Source organism: Pteronotus mesoamericanus, unplaced genomic scaffold, assembly GCF_021234165.1.
Source record: "Pteronotus mesoamericanus isolate MK-2021 breed Mesoamerican mustached bat unplaced genomic scaffold, CSHL_Meso_final contig_164, whole genome shotgun sequence".
In the NCBI taxonomy this organism is placed as follows: domain Eukaryota; kingdom Metazoa; phylum Chordata; class Mammalia; order Chiroptera; family Mormoopidae; genus Pteronotus; species Pteronotus mesoamericanus.
This window is the reverse complement of record NW_026555065.1, coordinates 1286231-1302850: the sequence shown is the minus strand read 5'-3', so window position 1 is coordinate 1302850 and position 16620 is coordinate 1286231. Positions and strand designations below refer to the sequence as shown.

Sequence of the window (16620 nt, the reverse complement as noted above, 5' to 3'; positions counted from 1 at the left end):
TAACTAACTAACTAACTAGTGATGCCTAAACCCTACCCAGACTCTTGAAATCAGAATCTCTGGGTGGGACCTGGTCATCAGTCTCTTTCAAATGCTCTGAAGAACGCAGGCATTGAGAACTGTTTCCCTATGTACTGAAGAGGTGCCGGGTAACTTAACACCCAAACAACATTAATCCATAAAACCCAGTTATGAAGCCTCACAAAGTTCTGATTTCTCCCACGAGGACAACTTGATTCTAATTTGGGAACTATTAAATATCACATTCTATGACAAATATTCCTCCTTCTCACATTTTATTTTGTTTTCAGTGCTGGGAGCAGGCGCTTGGCCTGCCTGTTCGGCAATCCAGCCAGAGGATGGGGTGGGGGTGGGGACTGGCCCACTGACCCCGAAGCGTGGAAAGAATCTTGCAGCTGGAAACCTGTCTGTGAAGCATGGAAAACTGGCTCCTAAGCCATCACTGGCTCTTGGTGCCTCTGTGATCCACCCTCTTTCAGACTGTGAGGTTCTGAGAAGGGCAGAAGTGGTCTGGCCCGAGAGTCTGGCCCAGCAGGTAGAATTTGCCAGTAACGGTATAGAAACAAATGTTACTCTTAGACTCCGCAGTGATTCCTCGTGAGTCGACCCACAGGTTTTAGCTCCATGAGGCTAGGTGAAGCCGGTCTCCAGGCCCCAGGGCTTTGGTTGCCAGAGGTATCTCTTATTACACAGCAAGCTGATGAGCTGATGTGTATGATTTAGAGGTTGAGGATTTCACAAAATTTGAATAAATTAGTTCAGAGCATCTTCAAGCTACCAGTTAACAGACCATCTGCCATTTTCTTGGCAGCTCTTCTGGATATGCTGACTTAAAAAAAACCCTCTCATTTTAGTATGAGCTGTGGACTAGCGGGGGGCAGAGGCATACTCAGTGTGACTGGGGCGGATTTTGGACTTAAGTCTGACTCAGTGGAAGGAGAACGCTGCTAGTTCCTCAAAGGAGAGTCTAGATGCTTCCATGACATCCTTAGAGGGCCAGGCTTGGGAACAAAACCCCATGCAAAAATGTATAATGGGGAAAAGACAGGTTTGATTATATGTGGATTCAGGAACAATTTCAGGATTGTATTTCCACAAGCTGTAGTGGAATAGTGTGAATATCTGTGTCAATCTGTAATAGGGTAAATACTGGCATGAATCATCAGATTTAATATTGTGATTTTTGTATTGTGCAAAGGACTTGGCTTTGCTCCTTTGTAAATCAGATGATAAGTTCCTGGAGAGCAGTGAGAGCTTTATACTCACAACATGTTCTGTGAACCTGGAAGCCAAAGTGATCCTGTGGCAAAATAGGGCAGTCATGTCTCCTTCCTGCTCAAAACCTGCGACGGCTGCCATTTCTCCCAGGCCCTGACACTGGCCCACCGGAGCCTTTATGATCTGGTCCCGTTACCCTTCTGAGCCCCTCCTTCCGTTTGCTCCCCTCCGCCCACACTGGGCTCTTTGCTGGTCCTGGGACCACCGGGAGTGCTCCTATCCTAGTGCCTTTGTCCGAGCTGTCCCCGCTCCTGAAACGCTCCCCCCAGTACTGGCTCGGCCGACTCCCTCCCCTCCCTCAGGTCCCCACTAGAATGTCAGGCCTCAGCGAAGCCTCCCCTGAGGACTCTGTTACTGCCTATTAAATAAATACCTGCCCTCTCCAACGTGCTTGGCTGCCTTTCCCATGCTCTATTTCCCCCCACAGATTTTAGCGCTATTTATTTGTTCCTTTGTGTATTGTCTGCCTCACTCTCTAGAATGTCAGCTCCACAAAGGTGGGACATTTGTCTGTTTTGTTCACTGCTCTAACCCATTGCCTAAAACAGTGTGAGGCATGTAATAGGTGCTCAAAAAAAAGTGTCGTATGAACTAAGGTGGAAACACACCATTTTGTCCCTGCGCCTTCACAGCCCAGCCATATGCGGCTGCCAGACTGACTTTCACGGGCTCATCTCATGATAACACTCTCATTTTCAAGAACTTCAGTGGCCATTCACGCTTGTTTTAGCTACAATATCATTGCCCTCACAATTTGGCTCCAAGACATCTTCACAGCTGTGTGGTTCACCACTGCCCACCATGAACTTCAGCCTGTGGTCAGAGCATGACCGGGGATGTAAACATTCTCTTTCCTAAACTTTCCATCTCCTCTGTCCTTATCAGGGCAGAATGTCTTCCGTGGCATGTCTTCTCTCCACCTCCTCCCGCTGGAATCCTAGGGTCTTCCTAGGACGGGTCAAATGCCACCCATCTTGGCAGGCTCCCCTGACCCCTTTCTCGGATCCCTGCCTCTCTCAGCCTCACTGAGTTAGGCTGACACTTATCAGAGTTTCCCTGTTGGGCTGGTGCCAAGGGTTATCGTCTCTGTAACCCCTCAAGTCCATGGCTTGGACCTTTGCACCTTAGTAGCTGCACAGCAAAAGTGCATCATGAATCAGTGAGTGAGGAGGGAAACCCTTTTACTTTCAGAGGCATTGGCTACGATCTGGGACCCAAACTTAGTGGGTTGGGAAGATCAGATTTCAAATGTCACTTGAGGTGCAGATTGCACACTGCAGCGGTCTGGTCTGCTGTATGAATCATGAATGGTTTAAACTACCTGGTGAGTCACACACTTCCAAATGCCCTGGGGTTGGTGGGCCGTGAAACAGGACCAGAACTGTGGGCTCCTTCCCTGTATGGGGCAGTTAGCCTTACATGGAGGAAGTGATAGCTCCAGAGCCCAGGCTCCCTCTGTTGCCCCAGATATTTTGCAACTGGCTGCTGGGGTTTCAGGAGCTCACCCCAATGATGACCAAACAGAAAAACAGCTTGTTCCTTCTGAGAATGAGCAAGAGCCATTTTCACACAGAGGGATGCTCATTTCGGGAAAAAGCTTGAGCAAGTTTAGTAGCAAAAAGAAATATGTTAGTGGAGCAGTAACCTAATCATAAAGGGTTGTGAGGTTGGAAAAAAAAAATCTTTTGACCACATGAAGTCATGTTACTACGATATAGCTCTAACACTGCAGGATTCTGGTAAACACATTGACTAACCGTATGTGAGGCAGGATTATAAGGAACTGGGGCTGCGGTTTCAATGAACATAGCAGAACTCATATTCATAGGTGTGAAATTTACAATTTAAAATCCAAATGCTGTGGAAACAGTTATCTTAGGAGTTTAGGCCTCAACTTGAAAGATCTTGAGGATGTGCCTTTAAAATCACTCCATTTCAGCGGGGGTGAGCACAATGGTCTGAACAATGGCAACATCCCTGGAATAAAGACGTAGTGCACTCCACTGATGACAAACACTCCACAGGAAGATTCTGTCCTCCCAGAACCTACACACTCTTCACAGTGTCACTGTGGCAGAGCGTATTGTCCAAAGTTGGCTGCAACAGTATTTCCTATCTCAAGGGCTCTTCTGCAGTGTGACTTTGCCAGTCCTCCATCAAGAGGCAGAATCAAGTTTTCTTCCCTTTGAATCTGGGCAGGCTTTAGTGGCTTGCTCAATCAAAGGTATATTCTGGGACCTCCGCACCTAGGTCATGGGCAGCCACACAGTTCCTGTGTCGATCTCTTGGAAAGCTCACTTTTGAGATGCTCCCTCTCAGAGCCTAGCTGCCACATCATGAGAAAACCAAGCTATGTGGCCATGTGTGGGTGCTCAGGTCACCAGCCGCAGCTGGGTTCCCAGCCAACAGCCAGGAGCAACTGCTAGTCACATTGGTATGCCATTTTGGATGTCCAGTCTAGTTGAACCTTCAGATGACAATAGCCCCAGCTCACACTGAACTTCAACCACATGAGAAAAATCCAAGAGAGAACAGGCTGAGCCCAGCCAATTCCCAGAAATTTGAGGGATGAATAAACTATTGTCTTGAGGTACAAATTTTGCGGGGGTTTGTTACACAGCAATATATAACCAGAATGATATCTAAGATTTAAAAAAATTAAAAAATTTTTTTCCTTTTTTTACCGAGCAAATTCAATGCCAAATGCCGTCCGGGTCTCTGTTCCTCCTCTCTGCTCAATGTGGCTGGCGGCTTCTACCACGTCTTTCACAGACTTGTAGTCATTGAGGTGGAATTCATGGACCGCGTCTTCTCCGTACTGAACAACGCCAACCTGCAAGTTAGAGGAGAGGGCATCAGAACTCCTGGAACTCCTGACCCCTGAAACTTAGACCTTTGGTGGTAAGGCTCCCTGGAGTCATTTTATGCCTGTGACTGTTCAGGAGCGAGGAGGGTGGGGGATCTCCCCAAGCTGAGGGGAAGCAGGTTCTGCAAAGTTCTGGGAATAAATGGATGGCTTGGTGAGATGAATGGGAGGTGCATTTTGCGGAAGAGACTGTGGTTTAAAAAAAGCCCAACAAGTCAAGTTCCTTCGTAAAAAGACAAAAGTTGAGAATAGAATTGAAGTCTAGAATATTAGGAAGAGAATGGATGGAGGTCATGGCTTTCAAAACTCTGGAACTAAGGTTCCTTAAAACTTCGAAGAGGAAAGATCCTTTTATCCCTAAGGTTGACATCTTGACAATATTAATAGCATTAAAGTGCAGTAGGGTTAGAATGATAACACGTTACCATTGGGTGGGCCCAGGGTTTATCTGGTACACATGCATTACAACTGCTGGACTTTCACCCATGATACCCTAAAAGATCATCTTTCAGTGCTGGGGAACTCATTACTTCATAGGATAGTTCTCTCCCTTTTTAACAGCTCTGATCATTGCAAAATGATTTCTTAGATTGATTCGAAGTCTGCCACCTTGGCTTCTAGCCATCAATCTGCCAAAACAATATGGAATAAATACACTCCCTTTAGCCAGGCAGTGTTTCAGTATGTGCTGGCAGCTATGACCTCCTTCCTAGTCTTCTCTCGGAGGTCAGTGTGTCTAATTCTCCTCTGTGCCTCACCCAACATTTCCCACCTTCCTTCTCACTCTGTATCTGGTTAAACTCTTTCCTAATAGGTGGTGACTATCCCAGCATTTGACCTGGGAAGTGAGGTCTCCCCCAAACTCTCCCTTGATGAGCTCGGCAGAGATGGGTGTCCTGGGCTGCGGGGCCCTCGTGCTGGCCCTTTCACTTACACCTTCTTAGCTCATGCAAAGATGCTCTCTTTACCTCCCAAAGCAGCATCCGCCATGGGGTTGGGGGGCTCTGTTTGGAGGAGGAAAGAGCCCCAGAGATGCTCACCTGGATCTGCCCAGGGCCGATATAAAACTTCTTCAGGATGTTGATGAGGAAGTGCTGAACCTCCAACCAGGGGTAGATGCTGTTGGAGCCATCCAGGACAATGACGATGTCCATGTAGGTGTGGCACCCTGGGAAGTTGGGGACATGGTCACCGCTACCCAAGGAGCCAGTGTCTGCAAGTTTCTGATTCTCCAGATGATTGTCCAAAGGACAATAGAAGAAGGACCCTGTTACATGTGTGTAACTACACGTGTATAATTCCCTGGGCTGGGGAGCTCTTGTTGGGCAGGAAGTTTATATGGGCAACGTGAATGACAAGGCCAGGAATTCCTGCCTCTGCTCCATCACTCAGTGCTGGCTGTTTGAACAAAGCTTAATTACACCCAACTGCCTCTTCTCCCCAGGGACGGACCACCGTCAGTGGGTCAATGTTTCTGAGGCAGCCAACACTGTCCAAAAGCAGTACTTGGTTATCATTTGTTATACTGTAATGTGCAGACTGGCATTTACAACTCTCAGCCCGAGTGAATGGGTTTCACTTTTTAGGAGGGTGGTATGGTGTAGTGGTTAGTAATGTGGAATCTGTTTGACTCCTGGCTTTGAACTTGGGCAAGTCATTTAACATCTTGGCATCAGTTTCCCCTTCTGAAAAATAGGCATAATGATAGTAGAGGATTGTCATGAAGAATAACGAGATGATGATGCTTCTGAAGGGCTGAACACCAAGTAAGTGCTCAAGCAGACTTAGCTGATAATCTTTTTCTTTAAAAGCAAACCACTTTGTTGATGTGGCAATTGCATCATGGGCCAGGCTCTCATGCTTGTGGCTCTGCTCCAAGCATAAAGGTTTCTCTATATTTTTGTAATATTAATACGAAATTAAAATGAATAATAAAAACCAACAAAAAATCCAATGAAACATTGGTTAAGTAAATAAATGTAAAAAACTTTTAAAATGTAAGTAATTTATATCTGTTTGTGAGGCGTTGGGGTTACTTTGAAATAAGACACGGTATGATACAACATGATATAATATGTATTATACTATACCATATTGAAATATTGGGCATCTCCTTATTTTTATTTAAAATCTACTTTACAGCAATACGGATGGCAGGAAGCTTTTGTGTGTGAACGAACATTCCAGCAACACTTGCGTCATAAAGGTACATTATGTTGCAGTCAGTGTTCCCCAGAGAAAGGAAGGGGGTGGCTTTGAGCCTTGGTGCCCATTGCCTTGTGTCTGGAGGGCATTTTAGAAGCATTTGGGTGGTCTGAATGCTCAGAGTCACCTCTGTTTTAGGAGAAGTTGTGAGACATTTTTGTCCCATCTGCATGGGATTGTACAGCATGTGATGGCGTGACACTTCTGGCTGACAGCACCTGATTGCTTTGTTTCTTCCCAGTCCGGTTTAGCTCAGCCCCTCGGACTGAGCACCTGCCGTGTGCTGGAGCGCCCTGTGACGGGGCGGCCACAGGGGTGACTGGGACAGCAACGCCTTCCTCAGGAGCCAGTGGTAGGGGCCAGGTTTCTTTGATTTTTAAACAAGTTTTTATTATTAAATGCCTTTATTATGCTGATTTTTCTTTACAGTTTCAAATTTTTCTTTTTAAGATACCTTGGGAATTATGATAAGTGAAATAAGTCAGACAGAGAAATATAGGTACCATATGATTTCACTTATATGTGGAATCTGAAAAACAAAATAAATGAACGAACAAAACAGAAACAAACTCATAGATACAGAGACAAACAAACTCAGGTTGGGGAGCTGGGTGAAAAAGGCGAGGGGATAAAGAAGTACAAATTGGCAGTTACAAAACAGTCATGGGGATGGAATGAACAACATAAGGAGTAGTCAATAATATTGTAATAACTGTGTGGTATCAGGAGATTACCAGGCTTATCTGGAGGATAACTTTGTAAGTTATATAAATGGCCAACCACTATGCTGTACACCTGAAACCAACATAATATTGAATATCAACTGTAATTGAAAAACATTTTTTAAATTAAAAATAAAATTAGATACCTTGGGAAGAATCTTGCTTTAGGTCTGTGGTTCCTAAACATGGCTGAACACTCCACTGAATCTCTCTCTCTCTCTCTCTCTCTCTCTCTCTCTCTCTCTCTCTCTGTCTGTCTCTCCCCACCCTATCTCTCTGGGGCTAATCTCAGACATGCTGAGTTCAAACCTCCCCGCGGGGCTGGGGGATGCTCTGAGCTCTGTATCTGATAAACTCCCAGGGCTCTGCTGACGGTCAGGTAGGTGGGAGGCCTCCACCGCAGGAGGTTCTGGAGGCTGAGACTGTCACCCCTAGGCCAGAGGAAATAGCGGTCCTGGAGGAGGGGGTGGTATTCCTTTAGGCACACCTCAAGACCTTGAGCCCCCTCCTGAGCTTCGGCACTGCCCTTCCCTCTGCTGTTTTGTGAGGTTAGAATCAATGCCTTCTCATCGTCCTAAAACGACCACTTTCCAGCCCCCTGGTGCAACCATCTTTCCATCCCTGACTGGGCCCTCTTGTTTAGAGGGAGGCTGCAGTTAGCCAGAGGCGCTAATCCCCTCGCCCTCAATAAAACGGGCAGCAGCTGTTTGGGTAATGGTATTTAGACCGGAGGAAATAGTGAGGCTCAGAGCCAAGCAGTCTGGGCTTGCAGGAGGCAAAGTCTGAGCATTATTTCCCAGATTTTCCTGGCGGGTGGGGAGTGAGTGGGAGGTTCACTGTTCCATGAGGCTCTGGGAAAACTGAGCAGAACTTCCTGAGGTCCAGGGACACTGGTTCAATGGGACTATTACCTCGAATCTTTCTGTTCTCCTTGGTCTTCCACCTACAGCGTGACTCAACTATATAACATCAAAGGGCACCATTCACATTGTAGTCTAAGTGAGTGATGTCCCCAGAACTGTGCAGTACGCAGCTTGCCTGCTGGACACGGTCGCCCAACAACTTCTTCCTCACTCAGGTTGGGTTTGCAGTGAGCTTCCCTGGCTACCAGGATTGCCTTCATACCTTTAGGTCATTTGCCTCCTACCATCACTCTGTGGGGGAGGGTGGGCCTACATTACGACCCCACAGAGGCCCAGAGAGGTCAACTGGGTTACCCACAGAGACAGAGCAGGGTGGAATGAGAGTCCAAGTGCTGCTTTGTAGCTGCAGGGTAGCAGGGATCAGAGCTCTGAGCCTCCTGTGGACTGTCGGCTGCTCAGGCTGAATCTGCAGATTTGAAACCACTTACTTTGGAGAGCTGGGGCCACAGTCTTGGAGAATCGGAAGTTGGAGTTGACTCGCGAACACATCCCTGTCGTGTAGTAGGAGCTCCCACACTCGTGAGACCAGAGGGGGCTGCAGGCCTGGAGATCGTAGCACAGACCCCCAGTCAGTGGGGGCCCTCAGGGTGGGCCCAGGCCCACTAGCCTTTGGCCCAGCCCCAACCTCCGTCACCCAAGACAGGTATCCTCTGAGTATTGTTATCCTCCAGCTTTAGACGATCTTCTCTGAATACCTAAACTCTCTTGCTGCCATTTCCCTTGGTTTCGGGGTGATTAGAGAAAAATGGATTTTAGTGTGCTCCTTTTTTTCTGTTTGCAAGGGTCTCATTCTCCATTTCACCATCTAGGGTTGGTTTTCTTCTTCACCCTACCTGCCCACCCACCTCCCACACAGGAGAGTTCATCCATGGGAATAGGCTCTCTGTCTGAACACATTACCTGAAGGTCCTTACTGGGCACACTTCCAGGACTTGGTCCTGACAACATGCCCCTGGCTTTTACGAGGGGAAGAAAAAAGACTGAATGATGAGTTCCTCTCAGAGTCACAGTCATTAAATTAAAACGAAAGCCCAGCTCCATGTCTCAATTTTTCCCCTGCTGCTGGGAAACCCAGGACTGAATTTTATGCTGTAGTTTCCTTTGGTTTGGAGGAGTAATTATTCCACTTCCAACCTCTTTATTTAATTAGTTTTCTATTTTTACTCAGATTTTAAAGGTTTAATTTTATCGACATCCTTTGTTGAAATGGCTGGAAACTATTTTTGGAAGTAAGGGGAGGATAAAGAATGAGAGGGTGGATGATGGGTGATAAATGGATAGATGGATGGATGGATGAGCGGATGATGGATGAAGCGTGATGATGGATGGCTTGACAGATGGATGGATGGGTGAATGGGTGGATAAAACGGCGATGGATGTATGGATGGATGATTAGATGAGAGGATGGGGGGATGGATACTTACCCAGGTGGATGAGTGGATGAATGAATGAATGGATGGATGGATGAATGGAGAGGTAAATGGAGAGATGGACAATTGGTTGGAGGAAGGACTGATGAGTGGATGGATGAAAGGATGAGTTAGTGAGTTAACAAAAGTTGCTATTTTATACTAGGGACTTAACATACCCACAAAAGCCCAAGATGGTCCACCACACCGTCCTTCTTGGGCCTTCATCCCACCATGTGAAGTAGGTGAAATCGAGTTAGTAAGAATGTGACAAGGAGCCTCAGAGGGAGCAAAGGCCCTGACACATATGCGTGTGGGCTGAGCCAGAGGTCCTGCTGCCCTTGGCTGGAGACGATGAAGGGCTGTGGGCTGACCACACAACGAGCCCTCAGGACTTTCGCCAGCGGAGCCACTATGCTCTCCTCAAGTCCCTGGGCACCCTAACCATCCCGTTGCTCTCGTGTCTAGTGCTCCGTGCCCCAGATGTCTCATCTGTCAATAGACATGGACCAACAGACGAGAACAAAGAATGACACATGCCCTCCCATCTTAACATGAGCAGTACATTATAGCAGGCTTTCTGGGGTAATTTTTTTTTTTTTCTGAAATCTTCTCTTGCAGCTGTTTCTCAGAATAAATCTCAGGAGGATCTTGTTTTGAACCCCTAGTTTCACCCAGAGCCATGGTGGTTCACCAGACCGTGGTGCCAAGGAGCAGGCAGTTCCTGTTTATCCCTCCACATGCACATGCCTACTGCATGCAAAGCCTGTGTATGCTCACCTGGGCAGGTGAGAGACCTCCAAGCATGACTTGCGGCTGCCTGTCTGTCCCAACATCATGTTTACATCACTCATTTGCTTACTGTCGACCCCCAAAACCAGAATGTAAGCTGCAGGGGGCGGCAGCTCTGCTGACTGCTGAATCCCCAGCGCCTGGCATCGGGCCCAGGAGATTGCGAGTGCTCAAAATAGTTGTCATTAAAATGAACGAATATCTCTATTACCTCAGTCCAAGTACCCTCTCCTCTTTCTTCATTGCTAAAGCCTGTTTATTCTTTAAAAACAAAACAGCAACCCCCGCTGGGAAGCCTCCACGTAGGCCTGTGCAGTCCAGGTGGTCCGTCACTCTGCAGCCCTTCCCTTGGTGGTAGTAAATCAGCGTTCACTCATTTTTGGCTTCCCTTCGAAGTCCCTTAGGGTGCGTGGTGTGTCCTATTTCTTTGATCAAACCTGGACAGAGATTCTGCCTCTGCCTTGGACATTTGGCTCCCCAGAGGAAGGGACAGTCCCCCATCGGACTGTTGGCCTTTATTTATTCCTGTTCCTTTTCAGGCTGCCAGTCCCCTACCCTTGGGGTGTGTGCACAAAAGAGCTCAATACTTTTTCTTGCCCGGATTGTAGCCCCATTCCTGAAGTTGGGGGCACAGCAGGAAGCTAGTGGAGGACCTGCCCTCCGGGTGAGCGGATGGGCAGCCTGGTGGGTAGCATGCAGAGCGTGCGTGAAGACACACTCAGTCGCTGCGTGCCTCTCCTGGTCCTGAGAGGAGGATCTCTGGGGCAGGAGGGCATGGTGCTTGGAGAGAGGGTGGGGCGGGTGTCTCTTACCAAGAAGCTGTTGTCCTTGGGGTTGGTGGCCAGGCTCAGGCCGAGGCGCATGTTGTCCTTCCGCTCGGACACGTTGGACAGGGTGACCCTTCCTGAGGTGGGAGGGAGAAGCTCAGCCTGAAGCCCCTGCTGCCCGCCCCTCACCAGAGTCTCCTGCTGCTGCTGCTGGCCACCAGAGGTGCCTGTGGCAGGGTTGGTGCCAAGCAGAGTCCTCCCCAACTCTCCTTGCACATTGGTGCAGACCTTCACAGTTTACTAAGTCATCGCCCAGACATGGTCTAGTTATTTCCTCTCAACTCCCTTGAGATGAGGAAGATGGGTCTCAGAGAGGCCAAGCAACCTGCCCAGAGTCACACAGGAAGCATGTGGCAGAGCTTTCCATCTCCTTGTTCAGAGATTTTCCTCCTCCGGCCCCCTGATGGACCCCAACACTCCCCTTGTGTCCCATCCGACACATACCAGGCATCCTTCGTGGCCTGCCTTTCTTTGGGCAGTGCCACCTCCACATGTTTCTTCGTGCCAGCCTGCCACCAAAACTTACCCGCCCCCTGCCCTGATCTCTCAGGGCCAGGCGCTCTGCTATCCTGATAAGCTGATGCACGACACCTGATTCCCCCTCTCAGGTAGCACATGGCCAAATGACAAGAGCCTTCTAGAGGCACAAAGTCTTGCCAGGAAGGTCATTCTGTGGTTACTGCCATGAAAGGTACCAAAGAGAAGGATTATCAGTCAACTGGAGGTAGGGAGAGGGTGGTGGCAGTTTAGAGTTACTCAAAAAATTATTTCGGTTAAGATTTTACTAGATCATTCTGTCAGGCCCCCGAAGCAAAGGAAGTGAGCTTGAACTCCCTAGACACGTGTTGGTATGTAAGTGTATATGCATGTGTGTGTACATGTGTGAGTGCACGCATGGGTATGGGCACATGGAGGGAGGGTTTAGGGTGAAGCAATCGGGCACTTTGTGGAGCCCAGAGCAGGCCGATCCTCCTCTGCTGTGAGGAGGACCTAGTGTCTTCTCTGCTGGGAGAAGGAGCGTGATCTCTCGGGACCCTGCCTTCTGGGCAGGGGCCAGCAGGGCCTGGGGCGGGCAGCAGCAGAGGCCAGGGCCGCGGCCGCCTGGCTCTACGGGGCTGGGGGCGGGCAGCTGTGTTTGTTGTTGTTTCCCTTTGGGCTCCCTCAGTTTGCAGTCAGGCTCCTTTTGAAATCTAGCCCCTCTTGGCTGTGCTGTGACTGAGGTGGCTTTCTGCTTTGCCTATCCAAAGAAACCAGAGAGAAAATAGTAATAATGACCCCAAGTTTTTAAAAAATCATTTCTTATTATTTACAAAGTACCATCCACGCGTGCTCTCCCAGGACACCCTCTTGGTCCTGTGAGGCCCAGGAGTCACTGTCTCCATTTTACAGATGAGAAAAATCAAGGTGCTGAAAGGGTTAGTGACTTCTACAAAGGCAATCGCTGGAAAAAGGTAGAGTGGGGACTTGAACCCAGGACATCTAAGGTTACGTCCTCAGTCTCCCATCTGATGGCAGGGCTGTGGTGGCTTTGGGATGGCAGTGAGAAATATGGAGAGGAAGATCCAAGCCTCAATTGGGCAACGTGCACACCTCAGTGGCTTGAAGAATTCTGCCCTCCATTTATTTAAGGGGCATGTCCCTTCCCCCAACTCCCCCTCTCTATCTCCTTTGTCTCAGTAACTGAAGTCCTTAGAAACTGGGCCTGCAAGGAAGCAGATGGGCATGGTAGGGAAGACCGTGTGTTGGAGTAAGAAAGACTTACTCCAGTCTTTCTAAGTTCGAGTCCTGCTTCTGCTTATGCATTTGGGGCAGTCACTAACCTCTGCTCTGTGACCAGGAGAGACTAACACCTTTCTCAGTGGGTCTCTGTGAGGATCTGGGACCTGGCTTCATGCAGGTGTGGGGAAGAAAGTACCGTCTGTGGAGTCTTTCATACTGAGGTGTGAATGACTGACACCCCTAAGCCTTCCCTGGAGAGAGAGGAAAGAACATTCCTGGCTTGGCAGGGCTCAGCGCCTGGAAAGGCCGTAGGAAAACCCAGGGCTCCAGTTTCCCTGCCTTGCATTTTCCAATGTGGGATAAACCGACAGATGGTCTTCCTGCTGTGCATTTTCTCCGGCATGGTAGGGAAAGAACACTCCTGAGATGAAGCACTTTTCCTCTGCCCTGACTCACTTTGCTGCTCAGCTTATGTCCCGGTGCAGGAATGTTTTCCAGGGTCTGGTGGCTTCTCACTTCTGGCAGGGGCTCCTCCTTCGCAGGGGAATTGGGTCCACATTGGAAACCAGAGCACCAGAGGAAACTAAATGATTGGTTCATGCATCTGCATCCCCACCTGGACCAGGAGCATCTCTCGGTGTCCTGGGCCCCAAGCCCAGGGCCCACACTTCCCATCAGCCCCCTGGCTCCCTCTGCCCCCATCATACAGCCATTCTTTCTGTTTTTCAATGGAACAAGATTATTCCCGCCTCAGGGCCTTTGCACTTGCTCTTCCTCTGCCAGGAATGCTCTGGTCCCACCTGCCTACTTTTCACCATCAGACCTTTACTCAAATGTTCTCTGCTCAGAGAGGCCTGTCTGAGCACCTTGCTAAGGTAAAACCCCCTCCCCACCTCCTCCCCACCCAGTCTATCTTATCATATAGCCCCCGGTTTATCACACAGCATTTATCTTGTCTCTACCTGAGCTTATCCTTCTTTCTGGTTTGTCTACTCACTATTGTCTCCTCCCAGTGGGGCCTATTGCATCTTATTCTCTACTATATCCCCAGTACCCAGCATTGTGTTTAGCATATTCCAGGTGCTCATTTAAGTTTGGGGGACACATTAGCCTGGAATGGATCCTAGGGTCATCGGTCATACCCTGTCCACTTTACACATGGGCAAATGAAGACTGAGAGAGCGGTGTGAGCTCCCTATGAACACACAATGAAGAAACTACACAGTGGGAAGGAAAAACGCAGCTTGGCCTGTTTTGGAAGCTGAGCTTCAGAGTAGCGATGACTGGGATCCATGAGCCACCAGCCAGGCCCCCACCTCCCCTAAGCTGTTTTCCTGAAGTCTGGGCCTCGGCTGTACTTGGGTTTGAACTTCCCACCCGTGGTGCTGATGCAGATATGAACAGCAGGAGCATCCAGCACAATGTGATGGGAGAGCGGCCGCCTCTGACATCTGAGTTCTTTGGGCTTTCTCTTTGATGCGGGCCTTTTCATCATCTGCTCGTTCCTGAAGCTCTGCCATCTTCCCACCTCCCCAGGGAGCCCCAACTGACTGCTCTAGGGTAGAGGCTCCCCTCCTGGAAGAGAAGGAGGCTGAGGCTCCTGGCCCTGGGGCAGGCCAGTCCTTTAGGACATGGCCTGGGATTGTGGCTTTTCAGCCCAAATGGAACTTTTGCTCCCCTCTGTGAGCAAAAGGGTGGCCTGGCCGTTGTCTGACTTTAGGACAAAGTGGAAGTGCTCTAGAGGACCGGCGTGTGTGTTTATGAATGCACACGTCCACACACACACAGAGCAGATTTTACAAGAGCTCGAAGGCCTCGAGGCTGCTCATAGCAACTCTTAGGGCTGAAAGGTCTTCAGTGAGGAACAAAGCCTTCATTTCAGAAGGGCAGTGTTATGTCGTTGCGGCTAAAGGGTGGCCGTCGACTGGCTGGATTGAAATCCAAGCCTTGCTGCTTGTTAGCTGGGCGACCCCAGGCAGGCCCCCCAACCGCCACATGCAGTCATTTCCTCCATTGTTTAATGGTTAAATTTCATAGGTTGTTGTGGGGATTAATGAGTCAGAACACCTAAAAGTGCTTAAACCAGTGCCTGACACGGAGTGAACGTTACGTAAGATGTGTGAATGCCAGCTGCTGTCGTTAGGACCTCTGAACCAGAAGGAAGACAGGAAGTGTTTTCCTCCTGCGGGGAGGGGGCAGTGGAGGAGTCAGTGCCCTGAGACACTGGACGCCTGGGTCTGATTCCTGGCCCACCTCTCACAAGCTGTGTGACTGCGGAAAAGTTGCTTCCCCTCTCTGGCCTCAGCATCCTCATCCATAAGATGGCACAGTGATACCAGCTGGTCACCTCTGGGGCAGCTGGGTGAGCCTGTGTGACTCTGTATTTTAGAGCCTGTTCCACCCTAGACAATGATTGGCCTCTTGGTGGAGGGATCAGAGGCCCGAGTTACCTAGATTGAGTTTGGTGCAGTTCCCATGGGTCACTGGACACTTGTACACGTCTCCCGTCTTCTGGTGGCTGTTGGTTTCCAATGGAGCACCCACGACGAGCCTGGGGAGGGAGGGAGGACAAGTGAAGATGCTGGGGGAGGTGGTCCCTCCTGGTAAAGGCTGGAACCTGGAGGGCAGTGATGGGGGAAGGTCAGGTAAGGGGGGAACCCGGCAGGAGCTGCCACATGCAGACCTTCAGACTCAGACCTTTGTCTCTCTGCAGGGGGGATGCTGGGCTTTCAGCATAAAGTCACGGGGCCTGAGGCCTACTCCAAGCCCTTTCCAAGATGAGGAGATAGGAAGATGAAGACCACGTGGGCCCAACCACCAATGGGGTGGAGGCAGCCCCTGAGAGAAGAGAGCAGGGCACACATCACGGAGGAGATGATGCTTAAGCTGGGTCTTAACAGTTGAATATGAGTGTGTCCAATGGTGGGAGAGTGGTAATGGTGGCCCTCCGGGCAGAAGACTAATTTTGGAACTACGGAATCTTAGCCCTCTCTCACTGTCGGCAGGGGCCTCATTTTTCACCTTATATGAGCTTCTCAGCTAGTGACTCAGATTTGGGTCATGGTGCTCAATGGTCATGGCTGTCCCCTGAGCCACTAAGTCTTGGCTCAGGGAGGGCCAGGCCGCCAGCAGGGCTTAAGAATGCCAGAGGCAGCCAATCCTCAGGGACCGCCTGTCTACTCTGTCAGTGCCACCTGCTTTAGGCACATCTAGGCTTTAGGTGCCAGTCTAACTCTCAGCCAGCAACTGCCACCTCTGTTCGGGCCCTGGTGCTCATAGTGACTCAAGAATGGAACACTCCCAGGACAGCTGTGCTGGAATAGCAGAAGGTGCCACACCTCACATGGCTCTGAGAGGTCTCCCAGATTCAGCGGGCCAGAGAATAGAGGATGAGGGAGGTTGGGGCACAGGTACAGGTGAGATACCGCCAGGCAGTGTGGCCCAGAAAGAAGCCGTCACTCGTCTTCTGACTTAAGAGGGTTGAGAGAGGACAAGCCTGGAGGTTTAGGCTACATGGGACTTTGGTGGCTTCTTGCAGTCAAAGCCCCCAGCCCCCACTCCCACCCTCTCTGTGCTGTCAGGAAAGAAAGTGAGGCCTGAAGTGGGAGTTAATAGAGCTCTGTTTGAAATTAAGAGTCTATGAAATAAGAGCTGAGGTTTCTCCCCTGGGGACCAGATAATGACAGATTCTAAATATATTGCTTATTAAGCATGCCTTTTTTGACTGGCAGAAATTAATTGGACTCATAAAAATCTGTTTGTCTAGACTATGTGATTTTTGGCTACTTAATTCTGCTAGGGATTGTGTGGTCAAGTCCACTCCATTTTTTTTCCAGCCAGAGAGAGAGAGAGAGAGAG

General features: G+C 49.4%; 1 protein-coding gene across 1 annotated transcript in view; it reads right to left on the bottom strand.

Annotated features, from left to right (window-relative positions):
* Positions 1-16620, bottom strand: part of ITGA11 (integrin subunit alpha 11) — a 113086-nt gene that overhangs the window by 43529 nt on the left and 52937 nt on the right. Inside the window, exons 3-7 of the mRNA XM_054564223.1 lie at positions 15213-15313; positions 11029-11120; positions 8444-8558; positions 5206-5333; positions 3984-4132 (exon numbers count right to left, since the gene is read on the bottom strand). Of these exons, the coding sequence (XP_054420198.1) occupies positions 3984-4132; positions 5206-5333; positions 8444-8558; positions 11029-11120; positions 15213-15313 (585 nt within the window). The remainder of the gene's footprint in view (positions 1-3983; positions 4133-5205; positions 5334-8443; positions 8559-11028; positions 11121-15212; positions 15314-16620) is intronic.